The 25,000-nt window shown below is 42.0% G+C and overlaps 1 protein-coding gene across 1 annotated transcript in view; it reads right to left on the bottom strand.

Annotated features, from left to right (window-relative positions):
• Nucleotides 1–4,785: 4,785 nt before the first annotated feature.
• TRIT1 (tRNA isopentenyltransferase 1) overlaps nucleotides 4,786–25,000 on the bottom strand; it is a 180,724-nt gene continuing 160,509 nt past the window's right edge. Inside the window, exons 8-14 of the mRNA XM_085881772.1 lie at nucleotides 22,078–22,190; nucleotides 13,012–13,194; nucleotides 11,099–11,176; nucleotides 8,868–8,977; nucleotides 8,261–8,341; nucleotides 7,577–7,694; nucleotides 4,786–5,380 (exon numbers count right to left, since the gene is read on the bottom strand). Of these exons, the coding sequence (XP_085737898.1) occupies nucleotides 5,238–5,380; nucleotides 7,577–7,694; nucleotides 8,261–8,341; nucleotides 8,868–8,977; nucleotides 11,099–11,176; nucleotides 13,012–13,194; nucleotides 22,078–22,190 (826 nt within the window). The 3' untranslated portion in view covers nucleotides 4,786–5,237. The remainder of the gene's footprint in view (nucleotides 5,381–7,576; nucleotides 7,695–8,260; nucleotides 8,342–8,867; nucleotides 8,978–11,098; nucleotides 11,177–13,011; nucleotides 13,195–22,077; nucleotides 22,191–25,000) is intronic.

The raw sequence follows: 25,000 nt of genomic DNA, 5'->3' as shown, positions 1-25,000 counted from the left end.
CCCGGCACCGACGCGAGCACCCCCTCGTCCGCCTTCGCCGCCGTCACCTCTCCACAGCTCCGTCTACTCGCCCTCTCCGTCTCCTCTCTTGGCTCGTCCCAACTCTTCACTCTTGACTTCTCCCACTTCTTTCCAGCTCCACCGACGACTCTCTTGAACTCCGCACAACTCCTTTACTGATGAACGCAGCCGTTTATATAAGCCCCGTGGCTTCGCTCTTTCACCCTTGACCCTCTGCCTCCGACCCTTCACCTCTCTAACTGGCTCCCCATTGGCCCGAGGAAAAGTGGGCGTGAATGCTTTTTGATCCATGTATTTGCATATTGCGACCGCCCTCCAACGCCCTGGAGGCGGGGCCAAATCGCCCCTCGCTCACCGATTGGACGGAACAAAAGTGGGCGTGAGTCGTTTTTGATCCGTTTTTCTTCAGAAAGTCCGTGATGTTTTTGAACACACTGCTCGGTGAGCGCCCTGCACAAGTCCAGCATCGGTGCCCACGAGTGGCGCGAGATGGTGTGGATGCGATTGTGGCGAGTTGTGACGGTAAAGGTCGTGGTGGTTGTGGTGAAGCGGCGTTGTGGTTGGTGGTTGTTGTTGTGAAGCGGCGTTGTGGTTGGTGGTTGTTGTTGTGGTTGGTGGTTGTTGTGTGAAGCGGCGTTGTGGTTGGTGGTTGTTGTGAAGCGGCGTTGTGACGTGGTTGGTGGTGGTAATAATGGCGGCTGGTCCAAAATAAAGATAGTAAAAGAAAAACGGCTATCCTGAAGAGTCGCAGCCCGACTGAATGACATTTATTCCCTCGAAACAACGGGTTTGGGCCTAACTACACATATACTTACAGAGATGTCTCACCTAAGGGACCTGAATGGTGGTTTGCGAATTTGGTCAACCACAACAATACAATCACCCTTCTTGAAGGAAGAGGAAAATAGAGGATATAATCGTGCAGGGAAGGAGCACCGAAACGACAGCAACCAGAGCCGCGAGGGCAACAACGTGTTATAAAATATACATTTACTTTGTTTCAGTTCATTTTACATTCTCATTGACACGCAATACGTTTGTGAAGTACATGCTGTCGTTTGATTAAACCCATCAACAAAGCGATGGATAGGCACGGCTCGTGGAAATGAGGAACAAGATCGGGCAAAAGACGGATCTTGGCCCACTCTTGGTTCAACTTGTCGAGGCGATGAGAAATTTCATTGAAAGTAAAATATGATATTGGTTCCAATTTGCATTTGTTAATAAATATATAACATGGTTATGACCAAGGAAATACTACGACCAAGAAAATAAATAAATAATGCGAAACAAACATCGTGGAAAATGCAAACGCACAAACAACTCGGTTTTGTCTATAAGGACAAAGGGCTCAAGAAAAGTGCAAAGTTTCAGACACATGGTAGGCTTTAGGGACTCAAACATGCACCAAGTGTGCTCACGTCCTAAATACGGTCCATGGGGAGGAGCGAAAGTTTTGGAACATGGAGCACCCGATCCAGGCAATTATTGAATGAAATGCAATATTTTCATCTCTCCCACGTGTGTTTGTTTGCGAAGTTTTAACATGTAGTTCAATTTGCATAATAATTCAAGTTTTCATTTCTGTAAGATGAAATGACTTGGGTCAACCACTATAAACTATCATCCTGGTGTTTCAATCAGGGTGTTGCATCACCAAGTGCACTGTCACTCGGCTGGGCATTAAGCCAGTGTCCCATCTGCCTGGATTAGTTGGTGTCGGTGGATGTTGAATTGATCCCACACTGTTCGTCATGAAGATTTAGCGAGGTATCAAAGTACCCTGAACAAACTCCAAATTCCCACCCCGATTATTTCTGGGAAAACAAAACAAAAAAACCCCACCGAATTTAACCCTGAATATGAGACTGCTTCGGCGACACCAAATCGGTGGTCAGGATGAGCAGCAGAGACAGATATGAACATATCGGTCATGTTTCTAGAATTGCAGGTTCAAACCCACAATGCCTTTCTTATGTTGACTTGTCCATTCTCTGCTAATGACTTTGTCTTGCTTTTAATGCATGTACAAGCTCCTCCATTCAGCAGTAAAGTAACAAAATACATCTCCACTTCTGAAAATTGAATTCTCTGAAAAGATATTTTACATTCTTGAACTTGTACACAATTTGGAACGTTCCAACAGATGCGGGACACACAAGATCCCCACCCGAGCTGAGGCTCCCCTTGGCCCCTGTGAAAGATCTGGAAGGCATCTGCTGTACTCTCACCACATAAAGCGGTGATGACGTACCGCACGGGTCCAACCTAATGGAAACAGGACGTTGATGGCAAATGATCAGAAACAACGTATCTTGAGGGCTTATTTGCACTTAAACAAGGCACATAAATACGTTGGTCTTGGAAAAGAAGCCCCTCTTTGGCCAAAATAATCTGTCGTAAAATGGTCTTCAACAGACGTGCGACACGTTTCTTTTACGACTGCAACAGAGGTGGTGTTCGTGATTCAAAGTTAGAACAACAAGCCGGACAACTTGAAATACATATTAATATGCATCCATGTCGTTTAGTCTCTCGATTGTGGTTGTAAAGGCAATCATCAAAATGCAAAATACACATTTTGAAAATATGCACAGAATGTAAAACGTCCGAGCTACAGATGCACGACCAACTTAGGGAGTTATGGCCCCAAAATGGAAAGTTTTGACCACAGAGGTCTTTATATTCCAGACATTGGGATGAAAGGCCATGCAGATGGCTTGGAGATAAAACATTTCAAATGGTGTGAAAGAAAGTGGAGATGGACCAATTCGTTTGTGTGAATGAACAGAACACTGAATGTGACCAGACGAGGAAATCCCCAACAGAGAGCAATGAACCCAATCAGACATGTCATGGCTGCTTTAAAAACAAATACAATTTGAAAAAGAATAATACTTTTGCCATATTGTGTCAAGCTGGTGAATCAAAGTAATGCTTATAACTAAAACGTTGAAAGGGTACATTTGTTTTGAATTACACAAGCTACCCTTGGATTAATAATGAAATACAGCAAAAATGCTTTATGCACTGGCAAGGGGTCATTCATCTAGTACATCTGTGAATATAGGGGACAATTGGCTGCCTGAATACAAGGAGGGTTGAACCATAAAGGATATTAACCATGTGTTTGTAAATTCAATCCATCTCTTAGTGGGTTGCATTCGCCAACGGCTGCCTGAGAAACCCATTCACTCACACGTGAAGCTGTCAGTCCAACTCTTGAGTGTTTTGAGCTCTCCTGGTACTGATCAGCAATTAAAAGGAATCTCTCATCATTACGTGTAGATTAGTGTCCCAACATCTCAATCCCAACAAAGAGAATGAAAATGATGAAACACTTTTCCTTCAGCCTAGTTCTCTCTGCTGATCACCATCCTTACCCAGAACACACACTAATCTCATCTTCATCACATCGATGACATGCGACCATTGAAACTCTTTTGGTGGATATCCTCCTTTGTTCAATGTCTGCTCCTCTTGACTCTTCAATCTTAACTCCATCCAAGCAGTTCTCTTACTTTTATGAATACAAAGTCGAGGCTGGTGGAGGAGCTCGAATGTGTTACCTTATAATGGACTCTTACCTTTTATCGTGAAGTACTTGACCCATTAAAATCACCTTTGGAAGTCACCTTACCACATACCATATACAGAGATGCTGAGGCTCTTATATTATGATAGAGATATTTTTGCAATACTGCGCATGCTCTGGATGAGTGACGGTGATGGAGCGTCTTACTCCTCATCAAGGAGTCTCAACCACAAGCACTTTTAACCAATAGCATGTGACCTTTATCATGGAAAATCAATGAAGGCGGGTTGGAATATCCTCCCATGAAATCTCACAACATTAAATGCTCTCTCCATCACAAATGCAAAGGTATGGGAGGTAGAGAGGGGAGAAGTATATTGACAGAGAAGGGAAAGGATACAAGAGGGAAAAAAAAAAAAAAGAGTCCAGGGGAGGGAAGGAAGAAAATCTAAATTAAGTTTTGAGAATGCAGAAGGGTCGAGAGAGAGTGGAGAGAGAGAGTCATTGAGTACCTAATATGTGTAAGGAAACCCCCTCACCAAAATTCAACAGTACAAACATTTCAAAAAAAATATTTGTACATGTCATCGAGTCATCTTTCACAAATAAAATAATCACCACTTTCAGTTTTTCTCGTGTCTCGTGTGAGGGGCAGAACTCGATAAGACCTGTGACTACAACCACCAAAACACAGCAGTTGGGCAAACCATTGACTCCAATACAAACGTGTATGGTATATGGCTGTGTTTAGGTTTACATGACTCATTTCAACCACAATGTGATTAACCAGGATGAGAACAAGGCCAGAATGGCTGCGACTGTTAAAAGACTCATAATAATCAGAGTCGAGCGACATGCAACCTTTTCATCTATGAGGAAGAAATGCTGTGTTTACTCAAATAGAAGAACCGTTAGTTAACAATTCTTTTCAAACATTTTGGTCATCTTCCTACAAGTTATAGCTTATGGTTAACTTGAAAATCTCCATTAATCGGAAGGGAATTTTTTTTTTAAACCCACCAGTGACTTCACAATAAAAATTTTCAAACTTTCTTGGAATAACAGCAAGACGCTGCTGGAGAAAAGAAGAAGATGAAATTTCAAGAACCTCAACTGTTTGCGGGAAATTGAATGAAATGGTCATTGGAAAAAATAATATTCGTTTTGTAAAACTAAATGTGCATTTGTTTCAAAGTTGTTTGACTCATAAAATGCGGAAGAGTCGAGGGGAAGTTGAGTGGAGAAATTTATAAAATTCAAACATTTATTCATAAAAACAAAATCAAAATAATTTGATTAAAAAATATTCAATAAATGTTCATACAATAAAATAATTACATGAAGAAGCACAAACCAAATGCACACATTTATAACTCATGGGGGTGAAGGTGATAGGGCAGGGGTGGGGGTGAGGAGGAGTGGGAATCTGCTGTACATCTCCATTAATGAAAGATTTTCGTTTTTGGCCGTTGAGTAAACAATGATGTGCAAGAACTCAAAAGGACGTACACGTAAACGGAAGAATTAATGGGCCTCGCACATGGGACAAATCAGTCATTAATGCAAAGAGCAAAAATCTCCATAAAACACCATTTCTTGTATATGGTGAAGTACCACCTGACAAGCAAAATGTTTGTGCTGCAGTTTGCGAAATTTGCACGAAAGTGCGTCAAACAAATCACTACTGTGACGTTTCACCATCGCTGGGCCTTTGGAGCTCAAGCGTCTCATTCAAAGGGTTGTGTTCCACTGTCTTCGCCAGCTCTGTCACTTTTCTCCTATTCTTCTTCACATGGTATCGGTGACCCTTGGAACGGAGATGGGCTGTTGGAGGCACGAAAAGAAACAAAAGTCAAAGGATCAGCAAAGTGCAGAACCAAGAATTCACACTCTGGCCTGAAGGCGAAGAAGGTCCAAACTTACGATTTGCATCAAGCTCGCATAGATTGCTGGGAAATTATGAGGTAATAAATTTACAGCCTCACTTAATAAAAATCCCAACTACAGGAATGAGAAACTTCATCGAACACCTTATCCCACAGTCTTGAGAAACAAGGGCATGGGTGGAGTCTGCAAACGGCAAATTTTATTGGTTGTGACGATGTAAAATGCCGTAATATTTTGGCCAAGTACTGCTAAACGGAATGGTTTTGAAAGTGGCAAAAAGGTGATTTGTGCTCTACGGTGTTCTGGTAGCTGATTCAATAGAGATAAAATAAAGATTTTTTAAGGTTGTAGAATTTTTTTTTTCCGAAAGTTTATCGCCGTTGATGCAAAGTCTGGTACACCACCTTATTTAACATGTTACATTAGTTCTTCATGCTTGATGTTTGTGTCCTTTATGATGTCTCTATAAACAGTAAGTTTGCTGTTTGAAATGATTTTCAAGTTTGTTTGACTGCCAGGCAGGCAGACAGCTGGAAAAAAAAAATCACTCCTCTATGCGCACTCGGAACAAATTCAGAGCCAAAGTACAGCTAAACTATAGGTTTGTTTTCTAATTTATGTTCAAAATACAACATTCAATTGAAATCAAGTAGTTCCTCAATCATAAACTGAAGTTTTCAGACAGACAGACAAAGTGAACAAATTTCTTAACCCCACTTTTCCCTTCGCGCACGAAGGGTAATAAAGCGAGGCTGACTTGTGATCAACTACATGCAACAGATAATGAAGAAACTAAATGAGCTCGACACCAAATGGGAAACCAAAAATTCAAATCCATATTCCAGAACAACACCACCAACACCACACCATCAGCATCATTTGATATCAAATAAAAGTGATCACCAGAAGAAAAAAAAATTCTAAGGATAATTTTCATCATGGTTCAAAGGGATATCAAATTGGAAACTTCCAGAAACCCAAGTCTCAGCAAAATTACCTACCCAACTGTCAATAGAACCCTGCTGGCTAACTAATGACAAGCTAACGAATGTCATGAGGTGATTCATACAAGCTGACCTTCATAGGACATTTATCCGTAAGTCATGGTGTTCTCTTTTTGCCCTCGGGGAAATATGGGATGGCTATCAAAATATTGCAAATTAAAGAACCCAAATCGCCTGAACCAAAGATAGGACAGCAGGCAGTTTAAATTGTGTATTGGATATTAATAATAAATGTCTTATGGGAGATGAGGTAGAGTAACGGTCGAATACAAAGGCTGGGTCCTTGATCAATTTATTAGATGTAGCATGCAGAATTTGGTAGGAAGAAAAATGAAGTCACATGTGGGACAGATGCTCGGGCAGTTGAAGTCAGGCTGCATTAGGTGATAAAGATGGTGTTAAGGGGTTTATAAGGTCTAAAGGGGTCCAAAGTGTTGAAAGGGTCTTAAAAGGTAGAAAAGAGTAAAATGACTAAAAGGACGAAAAGCACTGTCCCCCACCCAAACTCTGTCCTCCAATCCCCTTTTCTTTCCTGTTCTTCAAAGGAAGAGGGCATAAATGACATTAAGAGGTTAAAATGTAAGAGATTGAATTAAATAATGATCAAGATCAAATTAAATGAATAGGTTGAATTAAATAATGATAAAGATCAAATTAAATGAAGAGGATTAGGAGGATAAAATCAAATAACGAGGAAATGTTTTTGACGGAATCTCACGAGTACAAACATAGATTACATTTTGAGTGAATTAACTAATTATTTCACCAGCTGGATGGAAATTCAAAAAAAAATGGTTCCATGAGCTTTTGCACATATCCGTCATGAAGCACCATGCCGAGTTTCAAAACAATCTGGTGAGCCGCCTCGGAGGAGTATGGAAAAAAACAAAAAAAAGGTTGATGGACCAACTGCTGGAAGAAGGAAGGAAGGACTGACTGACTGACCATTATGGCTTTAAAAGCTCTTTCGACTTTGTTGCAGATCAGCAAAGTGCAATTAAACACAACTGCCTCCACCTGAGACTACCAAGGATAGCTATGGGTGGGTGCAGGTTTGGAGGAGAGGGAAGGGGAAATGGACACTTCTATTGACAACATAGGACTCCCTTGATTTTGGAGCAGTATGTACCATGCCACTGTCTTTCCCCAATGATAATCTTGGAGCAAAAGTCACAGTTGAAACGCAGCTGCTTGCTGCTATGATTTTGAGGCTCCATGTTCATTGCAGAGACCACTGGTGTTTCCCCCTGTTTGGAGGAATAAAGCACAGGTTACCCATTACACGTATATGGAAATATTCACTTCAACATCAAATGTTGGACAGCATGAAAGAAGAACTCAGCAGGAAAATGACAAGGTTGATGAGACTGTTTGGAATATTCCTGATGCTGTCACCATAAAATAGGTCAACATCAAACGTACATTTATGGGGTTGAGTAATGCACCAAGCACTGACTGAGCCTATTGTACTTAATGCCTGATTAAAGTAAATTATATTCAGCATGTTTAAAATTAACACTAAAGTAACTAAACCATGCCAAGAGTCCAACCTTTAATAGACAAGTGGGAATGACAAAGACAAAATAAATAAACACATCGCAAGGCCCAAAATATTTAAGGTGGCCTGGTCGAGTGTTCGTGAATGCTTGGTTTGGGGGTTCTGTCAATCAAGATGTGAGTGAGAGAGAAAGAGACAGAGAGAGACAGAGAGACAGATTTATACAGGGTGGCCATAAAGTCTGGAAACATAGATAATATTGTCATTCTGTAACGGTTTGAAGTGAGGGAATGGTTGGACGATAATTTCCCCAACTGGGTTGGACGATGTGGCCCTGTGGAGTAGGCTGCACACTCGCCAGATCTGAACTCCCTTGATTACTTCTTCTGGGGTATGCTGAGGGCACAGGTTTATTCAGTGAAAATCAGACACGAACCACGGATGCATGTGCAGAGATTGATGGAAATGCGACATCAATGCACCGCGTTCATTGCAATTTTACACAGGGTAATGAACTGTGCATTTCTCATGAGGGACAACACATTGAACATGTCATGTAATGTCACTGAACAAATTTATTGAAATGTAATGTAATGTCAATAAACCATTTATAATGTATATTTTGCCTCCGTTTCTAGATTTTATGGCCACTGTGTGTGTGTGTGTGTGTGTGTGTGTGTGTGTGTGTGTGTGTGTGTGTGTGTGTGTGTGTGTGTGTGTGTGTATGTATACATGTATGTATACATGTATGTGTGTGTGGATATATATATATATATATATATATATATATATATATATATATATATATATATATATATATATATATATATATGTGTGTATACACACACACACGCACACATTTAAAAGTTGAGTTATTTAACAGCCTCCTGAGCCATGACAACTGTCCCCAAAGCGGACAAACCTGAAGGCAGCTCTCAACAATGCTTACGGCAGGCTCCAGTACGGCTTTCTCCCACAGAGAAGGGTCGGTGGCATCAAGGCCAAACACAGGTGGAAGGTTGTTCTGAGGGCCTGCACACAAACGGCCTCACATCACGATTTGCAAAAATGGAACAGTTCATGTAACAGGTATGCGTTTGTGCAGAATGGCTCCAACCTTTGGATCCCAAAAAGTTAATGGGATTGTTTAACTGAAATTCAATTTAACGATCAAGTCCTCGACCCTGCTCACATCACACACTGGTACGACCATCAGTCCTCTGCAATGTAGTGCTTTTATCCAAGGTGTGCCGTTTGCCTAACTACTCATAAAGGAGAACATTTACATGCAAATAATTTGTACTGATAATCTCGACCGTCTTGCAAACACTGAAAAGCTAAAGCAATGTATCAAGAAAATAAATGATTTCATAAAATACGATAACGAGTACAAATATTTGTGTCAAGTTTTTTTGGATGGACCCTATAGGTGGGGGTGACTCCTCAGTATAAAATGCCAAACACTGCTGGGCCCAGCCCCAAAACACTGCAACTAACCACAAACTATCCAATGTGGTTGGAGTTTTAAACCCACTGGAATGCACCCAAAGGCTGCCCAGTTCTGATTGGGTAATTCCATTTGTACCTTCAACACTCTTGCAACGTTTCACTCCAAATTTAAATTCCCCCAAACGCTCCAGATATCCGAAAAGGGCGGCTTAACAGTTGCATACACCGCCCGATTCGGGAAGGGTTATTAGAATGCTGTCTTGACTGAACATTATAAAACTGAAAAAATGAAAGGTTACAGACTTTACTACCTGGTGGCGAGCCATTAAGCTAAGGGGACAATTGTGATCACAATAAATTATTTAATATGCTCGTATACTGAAGGGTTAAACCTAAATGTCCAAAAAGGCAGCGCGCAAGTTCAAGGAAAACAGTTGTCTTTTCGTTACATCAGATAAGAAAGGAAACGAGTCACAATCTAATGAACTAATTGATTACAAATAAAAAATGTTGAAAAATGAGGGCTGGATAAATCTGAGTGTGTCAGAGCAGATTGAGGAATGCCATTTCAAAAGTAAGTGTTTACCATCTCAATAAGCAAAGCCAATTATTCCATAACAGGTCACTCGGACTAACAGCATATATCAAGGTTGAACAAACTTCAAATGCCCCGGGTGGGGATTAGCGAAGGTACCGAGAGCTACAGTGCAACAAGCGAGCCATGCCCGTGAGGCATTCCATCTCCGCAAGGGCCTGCCATGGTCATGTTCAGGCTTGCTATGCCAACGGAAATTACGTCCGGTACTTCGGGTCAATCTTTAGCTCGACAATGAAAACTAGAACGGCTCTCGGTTGAGGGCAAACCTCCGCCAGGGTGTACACTGTACAGTTTACATTTTGTATCCCACTGATAGGCCAGATATGCATCCAGACCTAAACCAAAATTGGCTTGTTCTTGTCAAGTATCCACTCATCCACCAAGTTTTGTAATAATCCATCCACAACTTTTTGCGATATAATGCTATGTATCGATTTTAGCCCCATCTCTCAATAGTGAAGAATCACTTCAAAATTTTTTTAATTCTCATAACTGGATCTTCATCAAAATTGAATCAATTCGTTCTCGTCACATACCCAACCCATCCACCAAGTTTTGTCCAAATCCATCGATAATTATGAGACATCGTGCTCACAGACAGAGGGGTGAAAACATAACCTTCATCCACTTTTTGTGGTAGAGGTAATGAACAGTTGGTGTGTATGTGTGTGTTATATATTTACTTGCTCTGGGCTTATGGAAGAGCTATTATTTGGGTATCTCTCGCAATATATGCCAGAGCTACCCAAATAAATGGAGAAAAACAAACAACAGAAAGATCATGTGGAAGGAAGAGATGGAAGGAATGGTAAAGTTGTTGGAGAGGTGGGGAGGAATTAAACAAATAAATCGGCAGTGGCCTGGTGTGAGGCAGGGAGAGGGAGGTGATGAGGGGACGGTGGAGAGATCGGCAATCTTAGGGGACAAAGAGGAAGATATCAATAATGGAGGAAAAGGGCAATCACAGGAGATGGGGAATAATGAAATGTACATAATGAGAAAACGTTTACATTTTCAGGACATGGTCATTAAATTGAAAAGTCTGAAACAAATGCTGATTGAATAACAAGTAAAAAAAAATAAAAAAGTTCCAGATTTGAGCGTACGTTGTAAAAAGCGGTTCTTCACCCACTTGTACTGCTTGCGTGCATAACGTCGTGTGGCCAGCTTGAGGGCCTCGATTCCTGTTCGAGACACGGGGACAGGGGATTGCACAGTTAGCCGTGAGACAAGGGGCCAACGAAAAAGCAGGGTAGATGCGGGGCAGGGGGGAAGGGGTGCATGCGGTTAGCGTGAGCAGCATTAACATGTTGAAAGGCAGGCGATCATTCGATGACGTTTCAGGGACGTGATGCAGGAAGAGTTGAGGGCACGCCTCGCCCAAGGGCGAAAACGCGGACATGCTTCAACCCGTGCATTAAACTTCAAACACTTTGGCATCATCGTGTCAAATTAAAGTTATAGAAACCTTCAGCGCAACAAACTCAACCACAGTGAAATAGCCACGACATTTTGAATGCCGGTGGCACAACCACAGCACAACACCCCATAAGCCTTTATGGATTTTTTACATCAAAGTATTTGCCACAAAATGACGGGTCATCTGGCTGTATGAAGTCAGACATGTGCAAACACCTGTTAAATTGCTTCCTTAAAAATAATAAAAACAATGAGAGAAACACTCTCTTGGATGAACTTTAAAGAGTGTACAGTCAGCAGAATCAGCATGCACAGCAAACAAAGGGAGTCTTGTTCCAGCAAATGTTGTCGGCCAATTGTTGCTCGCACATGTATGAAAATGCAAGTGGCAAGATCGCAGGTACATGCACGGCGCGTGCATTTACAACTTCCATGCCCGTCGATATCTAAGGAAACGGCCATGCAGCAGGAAGCTCCAAGTTGAGCAAGAGGAGTGAAAAAAACAACTTTGTAAACCAATCATTTGAACACAAACTCAAAGAATAAAAATTCTACTTTTGGAGCAAAGACTTGGTGGTGAAAAAAAAATTATACAAGGAAATACGTCTCCATAGTGTTGGGAACATGTCAGCTAAACGTCCACAGAGGTGTCTAACAGACAGACTGCTGTGCACTACACCAACATGTACAATACTAGTATATCCCCCCCAAAAAAGGTTGACATTTTAATGCGTGCCTGTCATGCCAATAAATTAATAAACAATTCAAAAATATATTCCAAAACTAAAATAACTGGTTTGCAACTCTGACAAGCCTTTCTTCTCCAGATAGTGGGGCAACTTAGCTAAATACAGCATAACAATTGTGCATTTTGTGAGGAAAGCAGCAAATTTGGCACACGAGTAGCCTAACATTATAATATGAACAGATTTTTTATAATATTATAATATATTATAATATCATATTATAATATCATAATTATGAACAGATTTGGATATTGGGCCATCTCAAATTCAGCCGCTGATGGCTGTGGCAGACATTTTCCACTGCCATCAAAAATTTTGAGATGGCCCAATATCCAAATCTGTTCATAATATGATAGGCTACTGGTGTGCCAAATTTGGTGCTTTCCTCACAAAATGCACAATTGTTTTGCTAAGTTGCCCCACTATCTGGAGAAGAAAGGCTTGTCAGAGTTGCAAATCATCCACAAAGAACAGAGAATGTCCCTCAATATTCCATAAACGTTTGGATAGTTTAACATCATCCAATATCCTGAAAACAGCACATTAAACAACAAGGGAAGCATAGTTCCTTTAGCCCACAACGTTGTGTCATTAAACTTGAGAAACTCAGTCGCACTGTTTGGAGTTTTCTTGATCTCGGAATCCCAGTCAAACCCCACAAAAAATATTCACGTCTGTTTAGTGCCAACGTTCGAGTCTTGCATGGGCGGTGTCAAGTTCCTCCAGAAGCCTCAGACATGAAAATAATAATTATATATATATATATATATATATATATATATATATATATATATATATATATATATATATATATATATATATATAATAAAGAAAAAAACACCCACATATCTCACCTGTGAATGGAGGGATTAACGAATCAGCTCTCACCTGAACAACTAAATCCAGGTGGCTAGGATTTATATCAATAGATCGACTCCTCCCATGCTCTTCACGCCGAAGCTGCATAAAGCAACCAAGACGGGCTACCAAGGTAAGCCCTTTACTGTTTTCAAACCCTTCCCAGAGTTCCTCCAAAGCTGTAAAGACATTCACGAATAGTACAAACATGAGAATCCCAATGCTACACACCCCTTCAGTTGCCAGACCGGTTTCATCGCTTATTGACGAATCATCAGCGTCAGCGCAGATGGCAATGCATATCAATGAGGCTCCCAAGTATGTACCACATGCAAATGTTGAAAGCAGTCAATATATAAATGATAAAGAAAGACCCACCCACATCACTGACCTGTGAATGCAAGGAATAACCAATCATCTCTCACCTAATCAATTAAACCCAGGTGGCTCGGATAATATAAGTAAATAAATAAATTGACTTGAATATAGAAAATATAATTAAAATATATAAAATAAATTGACTCCTTCCATGCTCTTCCAGCTGAAGCAGCTGCACAAAGCAACCAAGAAAGGCTCCCAAGGTAAGCCCTTTGCTGTTTCAAACCCTTCCCAGAGTTCCCCCACAACTGAAAACATGCATTGGTGCAGGAAATGGAGATCGAGTGCTCGTCACACTCCACCTATTTTTGATTTACCCAGTGATCGCACCACGTGAAATGCAAAAACAAGGTCACGGGTCAATCACAAACTGGAGGAAATTATCCTTAATCCCTCCCTAATTAACAGCACCACTCCCCGTGTGGTGACATGTAACACTTAAGCTCATAGTTTCCTGACTTGATTTACATTGAGATGTCTCCTACACGTCCACAGACAAAACTATTCTATACACTTCCATCTTTCATGTGAACCTCCTACCCCACAAACATAACACAGCCCCGTCCCTGGAACTGGAGCTCCTGCAAGGTTCAATGCAGCCGTTACCATTCCAGCCTTACCACTTGCTGACTCACACCTAATTGGCCTATGAAATAAATTAGGAGGGGCTGTGGGAAACGAGCCATAACTAACTTACCTATTCTTCTTAACGTTCTACACCCCTTAAACATAACAATTCAATATTTGCAAAACTCTTGGTTCCTCGCTCCGAACTCCTGGGCCAGGTAGAAAATGTCAGAAAACACACAAATCTACTATACCAGACAAAACCTCAACCAAAAAAAAATTTTTTTAAACATATATATATATATATATATATATATATATATATATATATATATATATATATATATATATATATATATATATATATATATATATATAACCCCCTTCGAAAGACTGCGATCTCTGGTGGATGCTACAATATGGTGGTGGATCCCCAACGTTACCTGCGGAGCCATCGCAATTTACCTCATCCAAATTTATGTGGGCCCCGTCTCTCTGGTACAGATTAGTGACATGGATCAAGTGAAGATTCCCGCACACACTCACACATGTAAACCCAATATCAATCATTCATTTAAAACCCTGCAAGACCATTGCTTAAATGTTATTACACACGTGATCCTCAACTAGGCAGCGAGGAGGTACCATGCAACAAAGATGGTGGGGGCTTCCGGTTGAGGTGCCCGCAGTTCAAAAACAAGTCGCCCGATTTATAACTTCTTAACCATGTCCCAATTTCTAGCAAAACTGAACCCTTAGGACAGTAAGCATCAAGGCACCTTACCAGAAGTGCAAGTCGTCCCAGGTTAGGCGGATCCAAGAGTGTCATCCACCCCTTCTAGTTTTCTTCGCACCCTTCGAATCCAGTGCTGTGGATTCGTTGCTTCCAATCTCCCTGGATTCCATACCCCACCTTTTTTTTCAATTTGGCTATTATTCCAACATCTTCTAGAGCACCCTGGCTCATGATTGGGTGCAGCTACAAACTTCAAGCACAACCTCAATGAGGAGATGTTAGAGAATCAGATCAGCCATAGGAAGTGCATCTGCAAACTTTCTTGCGAGAGGAAGCAGGATCAATGCCTGCATCCTCCTTCAGGATCTGGTAGACCCAAATTTCTCTCATCCACTCCTCAAAGCCTGCATCCTACTCCAGAATCTGGAAGACCCAAAGTTCTCTCATCCACTCTGAGAAGCCTGCATCCTCCTCCAGGATCTGGTGGAGCTAATGTTCTCTCCTCCACTCCTAATCTATGCCTGTATCCTCGTCCAGGATCTTATAAACCTAGAGGTCTCCCATACACTCCCAGAAAAACGGTGGCCACAGCTAAAATCCAGGCAGATATTGCCACAGCCCAGTGGACCCAGTTAAAACTGTATCTCCAGGCCCTGGGCAGAACAAGGCCAGGGCCAACTGACCCACGACCAGCATGAGGACAACAACTTCGAGGCGCGCATGGACACTGGCAACAATACTCCACCATCTTTTGATTAAATTCCTTTAGATTGTCATCTCCCTGGTCCTCCACATGAATAATACCATACATTTCACGAATTTTTAGTCACTTTTACGATGAAAAACAGTAAAACATTGATAAATGATGATATTGAAAACGAAACCGTAACTGCACGGTCGGACGGTCATCCACAATGCTGATTGGCTGAGAGCGACGTGACATGCTAATTATGTGACACATCACTCCGAATGTAGTGCGGGCTCGGTACACATGCCAAATTCAAACAGATACAGAAATGAGGCTTGTGAAAAAGTTCCCGAGATGGGATCGTTCGTGTGGAAGTTGTTTTGAGTTGAGAATGACCAATTTAATGCACCACATAAATAATGTTTTAGCTTGCAAGTGGGTAGCGCATGAAGAACGCTTTCGAAGGGATAGATTAAGGCCTATTCCTTCCTGACACCGTACCATACAGGGCAGACTTATGGAGTACTTGGGATATTGTCACAAGCACACAGTGACCAGTCTTTGCCATAAAGGCATGTAGCTCTTTCAAGGTTGCCATTGGCCTCTTGGTGGCTTCTCGATGAGTCTCCTCCTTGCTTGGTCATCCAGTTTGGAGGGATAGCCTGATCTCGGCAGGGTTTTGGTGGTACCATACGCCTGAAACTTCTTGATGATTGTCTTTGACTGCTCCAACAGATATTCAAGGCCTTGGAAATATTTTTATACCCACCCCCTGATCAGTTGGTCAAGCTATTCAATATGGTCAATGCCCATCCCCTGAGGCGCAAGTGCGCCTTTCCACAACTTTATCCTGGAGGTCTTTTGAAAGCTTCTTGGTGCTCATGGTTGAGTCTTTGCTGTGAAAGAAATTACCCAGCATAGGAAACCTGCAGGAACAGCTGATTTTATTATGAAATAATCACTCACTACAATTTAACACTGTTGGAGGCCAATTAACTTGGTGTGTCATTTTGAAGGTGATTGATTACACTTGAGCTAATTTACAATTGCGATAAGAGGGGTGGACACTTATCCAACCAAGATATTCTAGTTTTGTATTTTCAATTAATTTTCTGAAATTTGTAGAATTTGTTTTTCACTTGGAGGTTGTGGGTTACGATGTGTAAAGAAAGGTGGAAAAAGTCTGATTTAATGCAATTTAATGCCAGGCGAAAGGGCAACAAAAGGTGAAAATTTTGAAAGGGGGTGTCGACTTTATATAGGCACTGTATATATGTACACGCACGCGCACACACACGTTACAAATTAGTAAATCCTATATAATTAGAAATGTTAAGTTTTGTGTTGAAGACATTTTTCATTGCATAATTCTGTGAGAAAGGCAACTCGAGTTACAGTGAATTAAACAAATGGGATTTTTGGGGGAGGAAAAGGTTACGTGTCCAGACAACTGAATACACCAATGGCATTTGGCACCGTAATTGATTATCAACAAAACTTTGAAGATGAATTTTCGATCAACAAGAGATTTACACTCCTATATTAAAGTGAAACGAAATGGGTGAAATATTTGTTATGGAAAACAACGCTCCGAATCAATGGTCAGGCTTTGGATTCACATAGTATGTCGATTGTATTGGGATTGACCTTGCGTGGTTGCCATAAAAGGTGAACCGATGAGCTTCCCCTCCTCCGAGGCAGAATTGGGATTTGACCAATTGTATTGGGATTGACCTTGTGTGATTGCCATAAAAGGTGAAGTGATGAGCTTCACCACCTCCACCTCCTCCACCTCCATGGCTTCCTCCAAAGCAGAAGCGACTCGCATGAGGTCTTGGAGGTGAACCAGAGATCCAGTTCCAGCAGCGTACGGAGCCTTGGAGGGGCGGAGTGCTGAGACGTTTGCGTTGCAAAGTAAGGGCCAAACGGATGGTGCACAACAATGAGCAGGCTGGAACGGCATCGTGAGCCTTGCATCATTGGGCTCACGTTGACCACAGACCTGATCATGATCCAGTGCATCCTGCCGGTGTTCGGATCAACTCCTACTGGCAGACTGGCTGCGCTCACAAGGAGCCAACACAACACTCGGGGTGCAAAACAACACATTGACATCCCACGCTGACAGCTTCTCTGGGCAGCTCGCGCCAAGGTCATCCCTCCTCCCAACTCCTTCTGATGGTTCGGCCGGAGTCGCAGTGAGATTTCCATACTGTGCGATAATTCCCATGGGGCTCACTCCACTACATACACACAAGGTTGACCGTTCATCTGCATGTTTGTTTCTGCATGGCAAGGTTCATCAATTGCACATTCGGACACTGCAAGTTTCTGACTGTGATTCAAGCCACAACTCCTGTTAAAGGGGGTGTATTATTAAAACATGAGTATAAAGTTGCTTTCTCACAGGATGGAAATTTATTATTCTAAAGAGTTGTTGAAGTATTTGAAGCTGCATTGAAATATGTGTGTGCAACTTTGATTACGTTTTAAAAAGCAGTGACCATGACTCGAATGTCCTCTGTGGCATTTTACAGTTACTGATGAATTATGATTGAAATGTGATTGAATTATTATCACATGATATGAACGCATTTTAACAGTGGGTTTTAATAAATTGCATTTTAAATTTACTTCTGATGTATGTCGTCAACTGGTGTCACCTGGTTGTCAATTAACTGAAAAGTTTAAAATGATCGTTTAAAATGGCTGCCATGTGACCCTTCATATACTTGCTCTTTGGCATGGAGGCCACACAAAACAATGATATATACCTATATATATATATATATATATATATATATATATATATATATATATATATATATCTATATATATATATATATATATATATATATATATATATATATATATATATATATATATATATATATATATATATATATATATATATATATATATATATATTCACGGATCTGGAAACCAATTGCATTCAACATACAGATGTCCCAAAAGTCAGTTATATCGTTAAGTATGTGTGTAATCAGATCCCCTTCCTTTTGTCTAGTGGGAGAATCAAAGGCGTGTGTTTTGATTTATTTTAGTGAGGTTATTACATCTAACAAGCCATCTAACAACCATCCCATCTGCATGACCCCTTGGCCCATTACGATCCATGGTACCATCGCGCTTGCAGCCCTCAGTTCGCAGGCCACAGCGCGCCTTTGCCTGAGATGGATTCCCGAGGATGTTCGAGGCAGTTTCACCACAACGACCTTTCTCAAACACGTGTGAAGGGGAGGGTCGGCTTTCTCCAAACAAGGCCGAAACCCCGCCCCAGAAAGGTATGCCGTGGGACCCTATCCAATCAAAGGCGGACAGCGAGGTGTGTTCACCAAGGCCCCTCCACGCTGAGGGAGGTCCATAAATTCCCGAGCACTCTCTGAGAGCAGAGTTTTTGGTGGGTTTTTTTCTGTCACGAAAGGGGTTTTTGCTGTTACGAAGGGGTGGTAACAGTGGTTGTTACGAGGGCTGTCACGAGGGTTGAGCAAAAGGTCGTCAAGGCGGCGAACGTGTCTCTGCTGGCCCTCTACAAGGAAAGAAAGAGCGACCCCGACCCCCCCTCCGTGGACCCCGGCCATTCACCACCCAAGCTCCGCCACGAACCTCGAGTCCCACACGTGCGACTGGGGACAAAACCAGCAACCATTGTCAGGTGCCGCAGCACGGAGTATCCCCTTTCTCCGACGGCCAGGTACCCATCCGAACTCTGACCCCCAGCTTGTCTCTCTCCTCGGCTGCGAGGGTCCAAGAAAGAACTCTGGGTTTCTTTTCGTGTGTGTGTGTGTGTGTGTGTGTGTGTGTGTGTGTGTGTGTGTGTGTGTGTGTGTGACCAGTCTTTAAGTAGAACTGAATAAGTGTTTTTGGATCATTGTAGATATTCCTTGCTTGCATATTCACATCAAGTCTTGCTTTGTGTCTTCATTAACTGTAAATAAATCATCACAGAAATGTTCCCAGTCCGTTTCCGCACCTTCTTGCATTGGTCCAGCATGGTTCGGATCTGAGTTTAGGCGGGGTTTTATTCCCGATAATCCGTTCATTCCAGCCGGCACGGCTTTGGCAGTTTCCGCTCGGCTGCACCCGAACCGGAGTTGGTAGTCGGTAGTTGGAACTCTACCGCAGTTGGTAGTGACCCGGTTTGAGCAAGACGTGCCGAGGGCGTGGTTTCCCTGGTAGTCCAAATCGCGAAGTTGATTACGTAAATTGGTTATAGACAAATAGACCCTACACTACTCGTTTGAAATATTGGCGACCATGGTCGGTTCAGTGACCCGCCGCGTCACGGAATTATCCGGAGCGACGGCCTACATTTCCGACGAGTCTTGTGGAGACGACGTAGCTTTCCCCACCTAGTGGTCGTTCTCGCCACCGAACCCCCGGCCTGCAACAATATATGTAAATGTATATACGGTAGAATTGACGATGCCTTGCTTGTGATGTGCAAACATGTTAACCTTGCACCGTGTTGTTTCAAAAGCAGACAAAGAGCAACCCGGACACCCAACTGCAGTGAGAGACACTGAAGATTCAACACCTTTCTCATAAAACATCGAAGGTTACCAGATGTAATGGCATGGTAAATGTGTGGAATGAAGAGATATCACAATAACTTTTTACCAGCCTTGATAGTGTGATGGTTCGAGCGTTCACTCTGAGTCTGGGAGATTGGTCGTACAGACCTCAGCCAAGTCATACCAAAGACTTGAAAAATGGTTTCTGCTGCTTCCTTGCTTGACTCTTGGCATTTAAAAGGATAAAGCATGGACAACAACCATAGGTTGGTAATAATAGTGCAGACTTTGATGGGCCCAATTGACTTTTTTTCAAATCAAAAGTTTTTTGTAAGAGAGCATATTATTATTATTATTATAACAGTATGATCCACCATCCAGCACCATGATCTTTTCTACCCTCGTTAAACCCATCACCCCACCCCAGTCCTCCTTCTCCCAAATTTGCACCTTTTCCTTCCTGGATCCATCCTGTCCACCCCATGTGTCCTTTCCTGCCCCCCTCCACTCCTCCCTCCACTCATTGTTTGTCCAAGTCTCCCTCCATCTTGTCCTTCAACTCTGTTGTTTGTGTTTCCCCCCTCTCTCAAATGTCCTTTTATCCTAATGTGTCCTGATCCGTTCAGTGCTTTAATAATACTAGCTCTTGCCCAAACCTTGACGATGCATAAAAACCCCAAAAAATTGAAACTATAAATCCTCAATCTTCGGATGACATTTCAAAGGACCAGACATTCATTGGTGACAAATTCTTTCCCATAATTCCGAGCGAGCATGATCGACGAATTAGATTTTCTTTCTTTAAAAAAGAAAATTAGCACACAGAAATGCGACAAAGAAAAGCCAACCACCACATTTTGGATAAAATTAAGAGTAAAATATATATTATAATATCCTCAGTGCAAAGAAAAAGCCCACAGGTGAGAACTTTTGCATTCGAGGAAACAAAGTTTTAAGGAAACCAAACGTTTCTTGAACCAAGGATGTCTGCACGTTCAGATACTCCGTCGACAAAGCCACAGGTCCCCAAGCACCTCCGGGCAAGACGCTATGCTCAAACAGATGGCAGTCAATTGCACTGGTGCAATATTTCAAACATATTATCAAACTTCACTATAAAATGGGAAGCGGCCCTCGGGTGAACAGGTGGGACATGTCTTGCACGTGGTGGCATGCTAGACTTGGTGAGAAAAGGCTACGCATAGCATGGAAAGTTCACAGAATGCTTTGCACTTGAAGCAGACATTAATCTTCTTCATTCATATATCTTGTTTTCTGTGTTGCCCATCGACCTTTCTTCTTCATTGGCCACATTTGGGTAGGTGGTGGCTTATCGGTGAGTATGACAGACTGGCATCCTAGAAGCAAGTTGTGGGTTCAAATTCAGGTGAAGACAGCGGTATTAAAAGGATTTTCTATTTAAAGTCGAGAAAAGTCCCCTAAGCTTCAAGAGAACGGCTGCGTCATGATTGAATTGTTGGTTTAAAAAACTGTCTTTGGAAAGAGAGTGAAGGGATGCATTCGGGAGTTAGCCCATCAAAAGTGAAGTTTAGGACGTGAGCCCTTCATAAAAGCTCTTTCTTTGAATAGAAGAAGAAAAATAATAATAAGAAGGGCTCATGTCTGAAATGTCACTTCTTTATTCTCAGGGAGGTTAGCATACCTCCATCAATCTATGAGAAAACTCATTGAGCCTCTGAAAGGTCTTTTTTAACAGTGATCTAAGGCACAGGGAAGAGCTTATGCATACATTACATGAAAGACAAACTCTCACAATCTCTTCAATCCCACTCTTCCCTCTGGGTCGTCAGAATAGCTGTTCACCACTATCTCTCATCTTCCCCCATCCAAAACCACGATCTTTTCTACCCCCGCTAATCCACCCTAAACCCACCTCCTTCAAATTCCCTGCTTTCCTTCCTTAAAATCCCTGTCGCGTCCATCTTCTTTACCCCGTGTACCCTTCCCCATCCCTCTCCCTTCCACAAAGCTCCTCATGTCTCTGTTCCACACTTTTTTCCTTCCCTCTCCCACCCCTCTTGGCTCCTGCTCACCTTGTTGTACGTTCTGTGTGTTAGCTCTCATACGAGCCTCGACAGTGTGTACAAACAAAAAAAGTGGGCATGTGTGGGCTGGCTTCACCGTGGACAAAACTTGCCTTTTTGGAGAAGCTTTTCACTTTCTTGGACAGAGCAGTCCAATGGCCGATTCAGATAATCGTGGAACTCCTTGAAGCCGATTGATTGGAAAATACCTTGCTGGAAGTCAAACCTGGGTGAGGAATGTTCAGTGTACAACAAAAATTATCATGATGAGTTAAAAAAAATTTTTTAGTGAAAACCACAGCACTGTTTATGATGTTTAAAACTTGATAGTATCCTTCCATTAGAATATTCATCAAGAACAACAAACTCCATTGAAGGAGATGTGTTAACACGGAATCACAAGTTTTCTTTTTAAAGAATATATACTTCATGGGTTCATTTTTTGATGAATATAAATATTTATTTCATTTAAATAATTTCAAATAATTAAGGAAAAAAGTGAAAAACAAAAAGCCGACGACTCAAATGACGAACACTTTAGCAGCCACAATTATTCACACCTTCTTACAGGGTCGGATGGGGAAGGTTTTATGGGGAAAGTATTTTCCGAACCAGCTGAACACGCTTGATATTCAGTTGAAGGCGATTCGGGGAGGAATGTAAAATTTGTTCAGGGTGCCGATAAACCGTATTACAGATAACACGGTATATTTTGTCACCAATTTGTAATTTGTTCAGGGTCAAGGTGATTATGGAAGAATGTTGTTGTTTGTGAGAACTTGCCTACTCTTTGTGAAAGACGCTGTGTGTTTAACGTCAAATCAACCAATGCCAGCACACGGGGACACAGAGCTCAACATCTATCCAAGGAACAACGCACCTCGTCATTGAACGTAGTCCGGTCAGTCATTGAATCCAGGCTAGATGGGTCAAAAGGTAAGTGCGCGACATCTGAACCATCCTGTCAGACTACAAACAATGAGGAAATTCCCCAAAAATGGTGAATACACGAGTACGATAGATAGATTATCACAGGAATTAAAACAAAAGGCAACAGGTCATAGATGTAGACTGCTGCACAGGTAAAAAAAAACAAAAACAAATGTAGAATTGTGAAATATTGTTCCAAATGTCCGTTTTACTCCATACATTTCCAGCCAAGTTGATTGGTTGTCATTTGGCTTTCTCAGTAGTGATTCTTTTTTGACGACATTCGTATTCGGACTTTGTATAGGCTTTTTCCACAGTGGAATGCATTTCGTAGATCTCTTTACGATAAATATATAATTTTTACGAGTTTGGTTTGTGCTTGGGACCGCCATCTTCTTGGAAGATTGATCCTCGCTTGACAAGTTGGTCGATGAGAGAACGGTAAGATGGATAAGAATCTGCCTGCAGTGGTCAGTAGTCAGGTTGCAATTAATTGCACAGATCAGCAATACCCTGGGGCTTTGATGCAGTGCCAATCTTGAAATGGTCTTCATTGATGCTCTACCATGCTTCACTGTAGATGTTGTACAAGGACTATAAAATCACATCCTCTTAACTGGCAAAAACACACTGGCGTTGATTGCTGCCAAACAATTTGAACTTTGATTCGTAGTTAAAGAACAAACATCTTCACAGCTTTGCTCATTCCACCATTCCACTTGGTATGTCTGTGAGAGTTAATGATCATTTTATCATTTGGCTCAGTTACTCTTCTCAAAAGTGATTTTTGCGCAGCTGCAGGTACTTCTTCAGGAAGACCCATGCAACCCATGAATGACATCAGGCAGTAAACTGATGAATCGACTGAGAATGAAGAACAGGCTCCAAAATAACCACACAGAAACATCAATGGGAGTAGATTTGAAGCAGCTTGACAAGGGGAGAGGGGAAGGGGGATGACGACAACAAGGTCGGCAAGGATAGAAGAGTCTATGGAGGAATAGTGTAGGAGACAAAATGACATGGTGATGGAGTGGTCTTGAACAATTCGGAAAAAAAAAAAATTAAAGAGGGGACTTGTAAAGGCAATTCCACAACACACAAAAAAAGGAAACAACATAGTGAAGGTGAGTGTAAAGTTTCGACTGGAGGTGGGGGTAAGAGATTTGGGGGGGGCAGGGAGAGAGACAATGAATGGAATACTGAATGAAGGTGTGTATAAGACCAGTTAAGGGGGGACAGGACTGTCAGAGCAGGAGGAGAGAGACGATAGAAAAGGTGAAAGAAGGCTGTGAAGCTGCAAATATGGCTGTGGCCTCTCCTGCCATTCCTAATCCTTCGTCAATAAAAAAAATAAATAAATAAGGGTGTAGCATAGGTATTAGGTACCAACCAAGATGTTGCAGCGCGCGCTTGCATGTCACCGAGCTCATTGCCAGTCCATGTACCCATCCCAGAGCATGGGGAATTTAATCCTCCAGATCACGTGTGATAGGTGGATCACCGGAGAGGATGCAAGAGGGAGGGACTTGTGGTCATGTTCAATAATGCAGCGAGGAGGGAGGGCAGGAGGTGGTAAATGTTCAGGGTTTTTTTTTCATAACACTCATGGCATGTAAAATACACAGTTGTCGCTCGTTTCCTGAAAACCCCCACTCGTTGATACAATATTGGAATGCCTTTCAGGTGTCGTGAATCAAAGTTCCCCCTTTCTCTACTTACTACCCATTTCCCACTCTACTCAGGATGTCTTTCATTTTTTGTTTGAGAAGTAGGCCATGACCTTGGGCTTCCTTGAAATAAAAATTTGCATATTTCTGTCAAGGCTACTTTGTGCTCAGGTACACACCCTGGTGTTCAAGGTAACATCCAGATCTGTATTTTAAAAAAATAAACTTCCACTTATTGTGGTGGCATGATTTCAAGCTTTCAACTGGCTATGATCGACGGTGCATCGCCACTGCTACCGAGTATGGGGGCATCACTGATGCAATGCCCCTTTTAGCAGTTCACTGGGGCTCATTTTGCCGACTTCAGAAGGATGACAGGCTGAGTCAACCCCACCTAGTGTTAATTCAGTAGCCAACAGGGCTCAAATTCAGGACC

This window comes from Eptatretus burgeri, chromosome 5 (genome assembly GCF_056783735.1).
Source record: "Eptatretus burgeri isolate ZD-2024b chromosome 5, Ebu_testis_v1, whole genome shotgun sequence".
Classification (NCBI taxonomy): domain Eukaryota; kingdom Metazoa; phylum Chordata; class Myxini; order Myxiniformes; family Myxinidae; genus Eptatretus; species Eptatretus burgeri.
The sequence above is the reverse complement of the archived record's forward strand: the minus strand, read 5'-3'. Positions and strand labels throughout refer to the sequence as shown.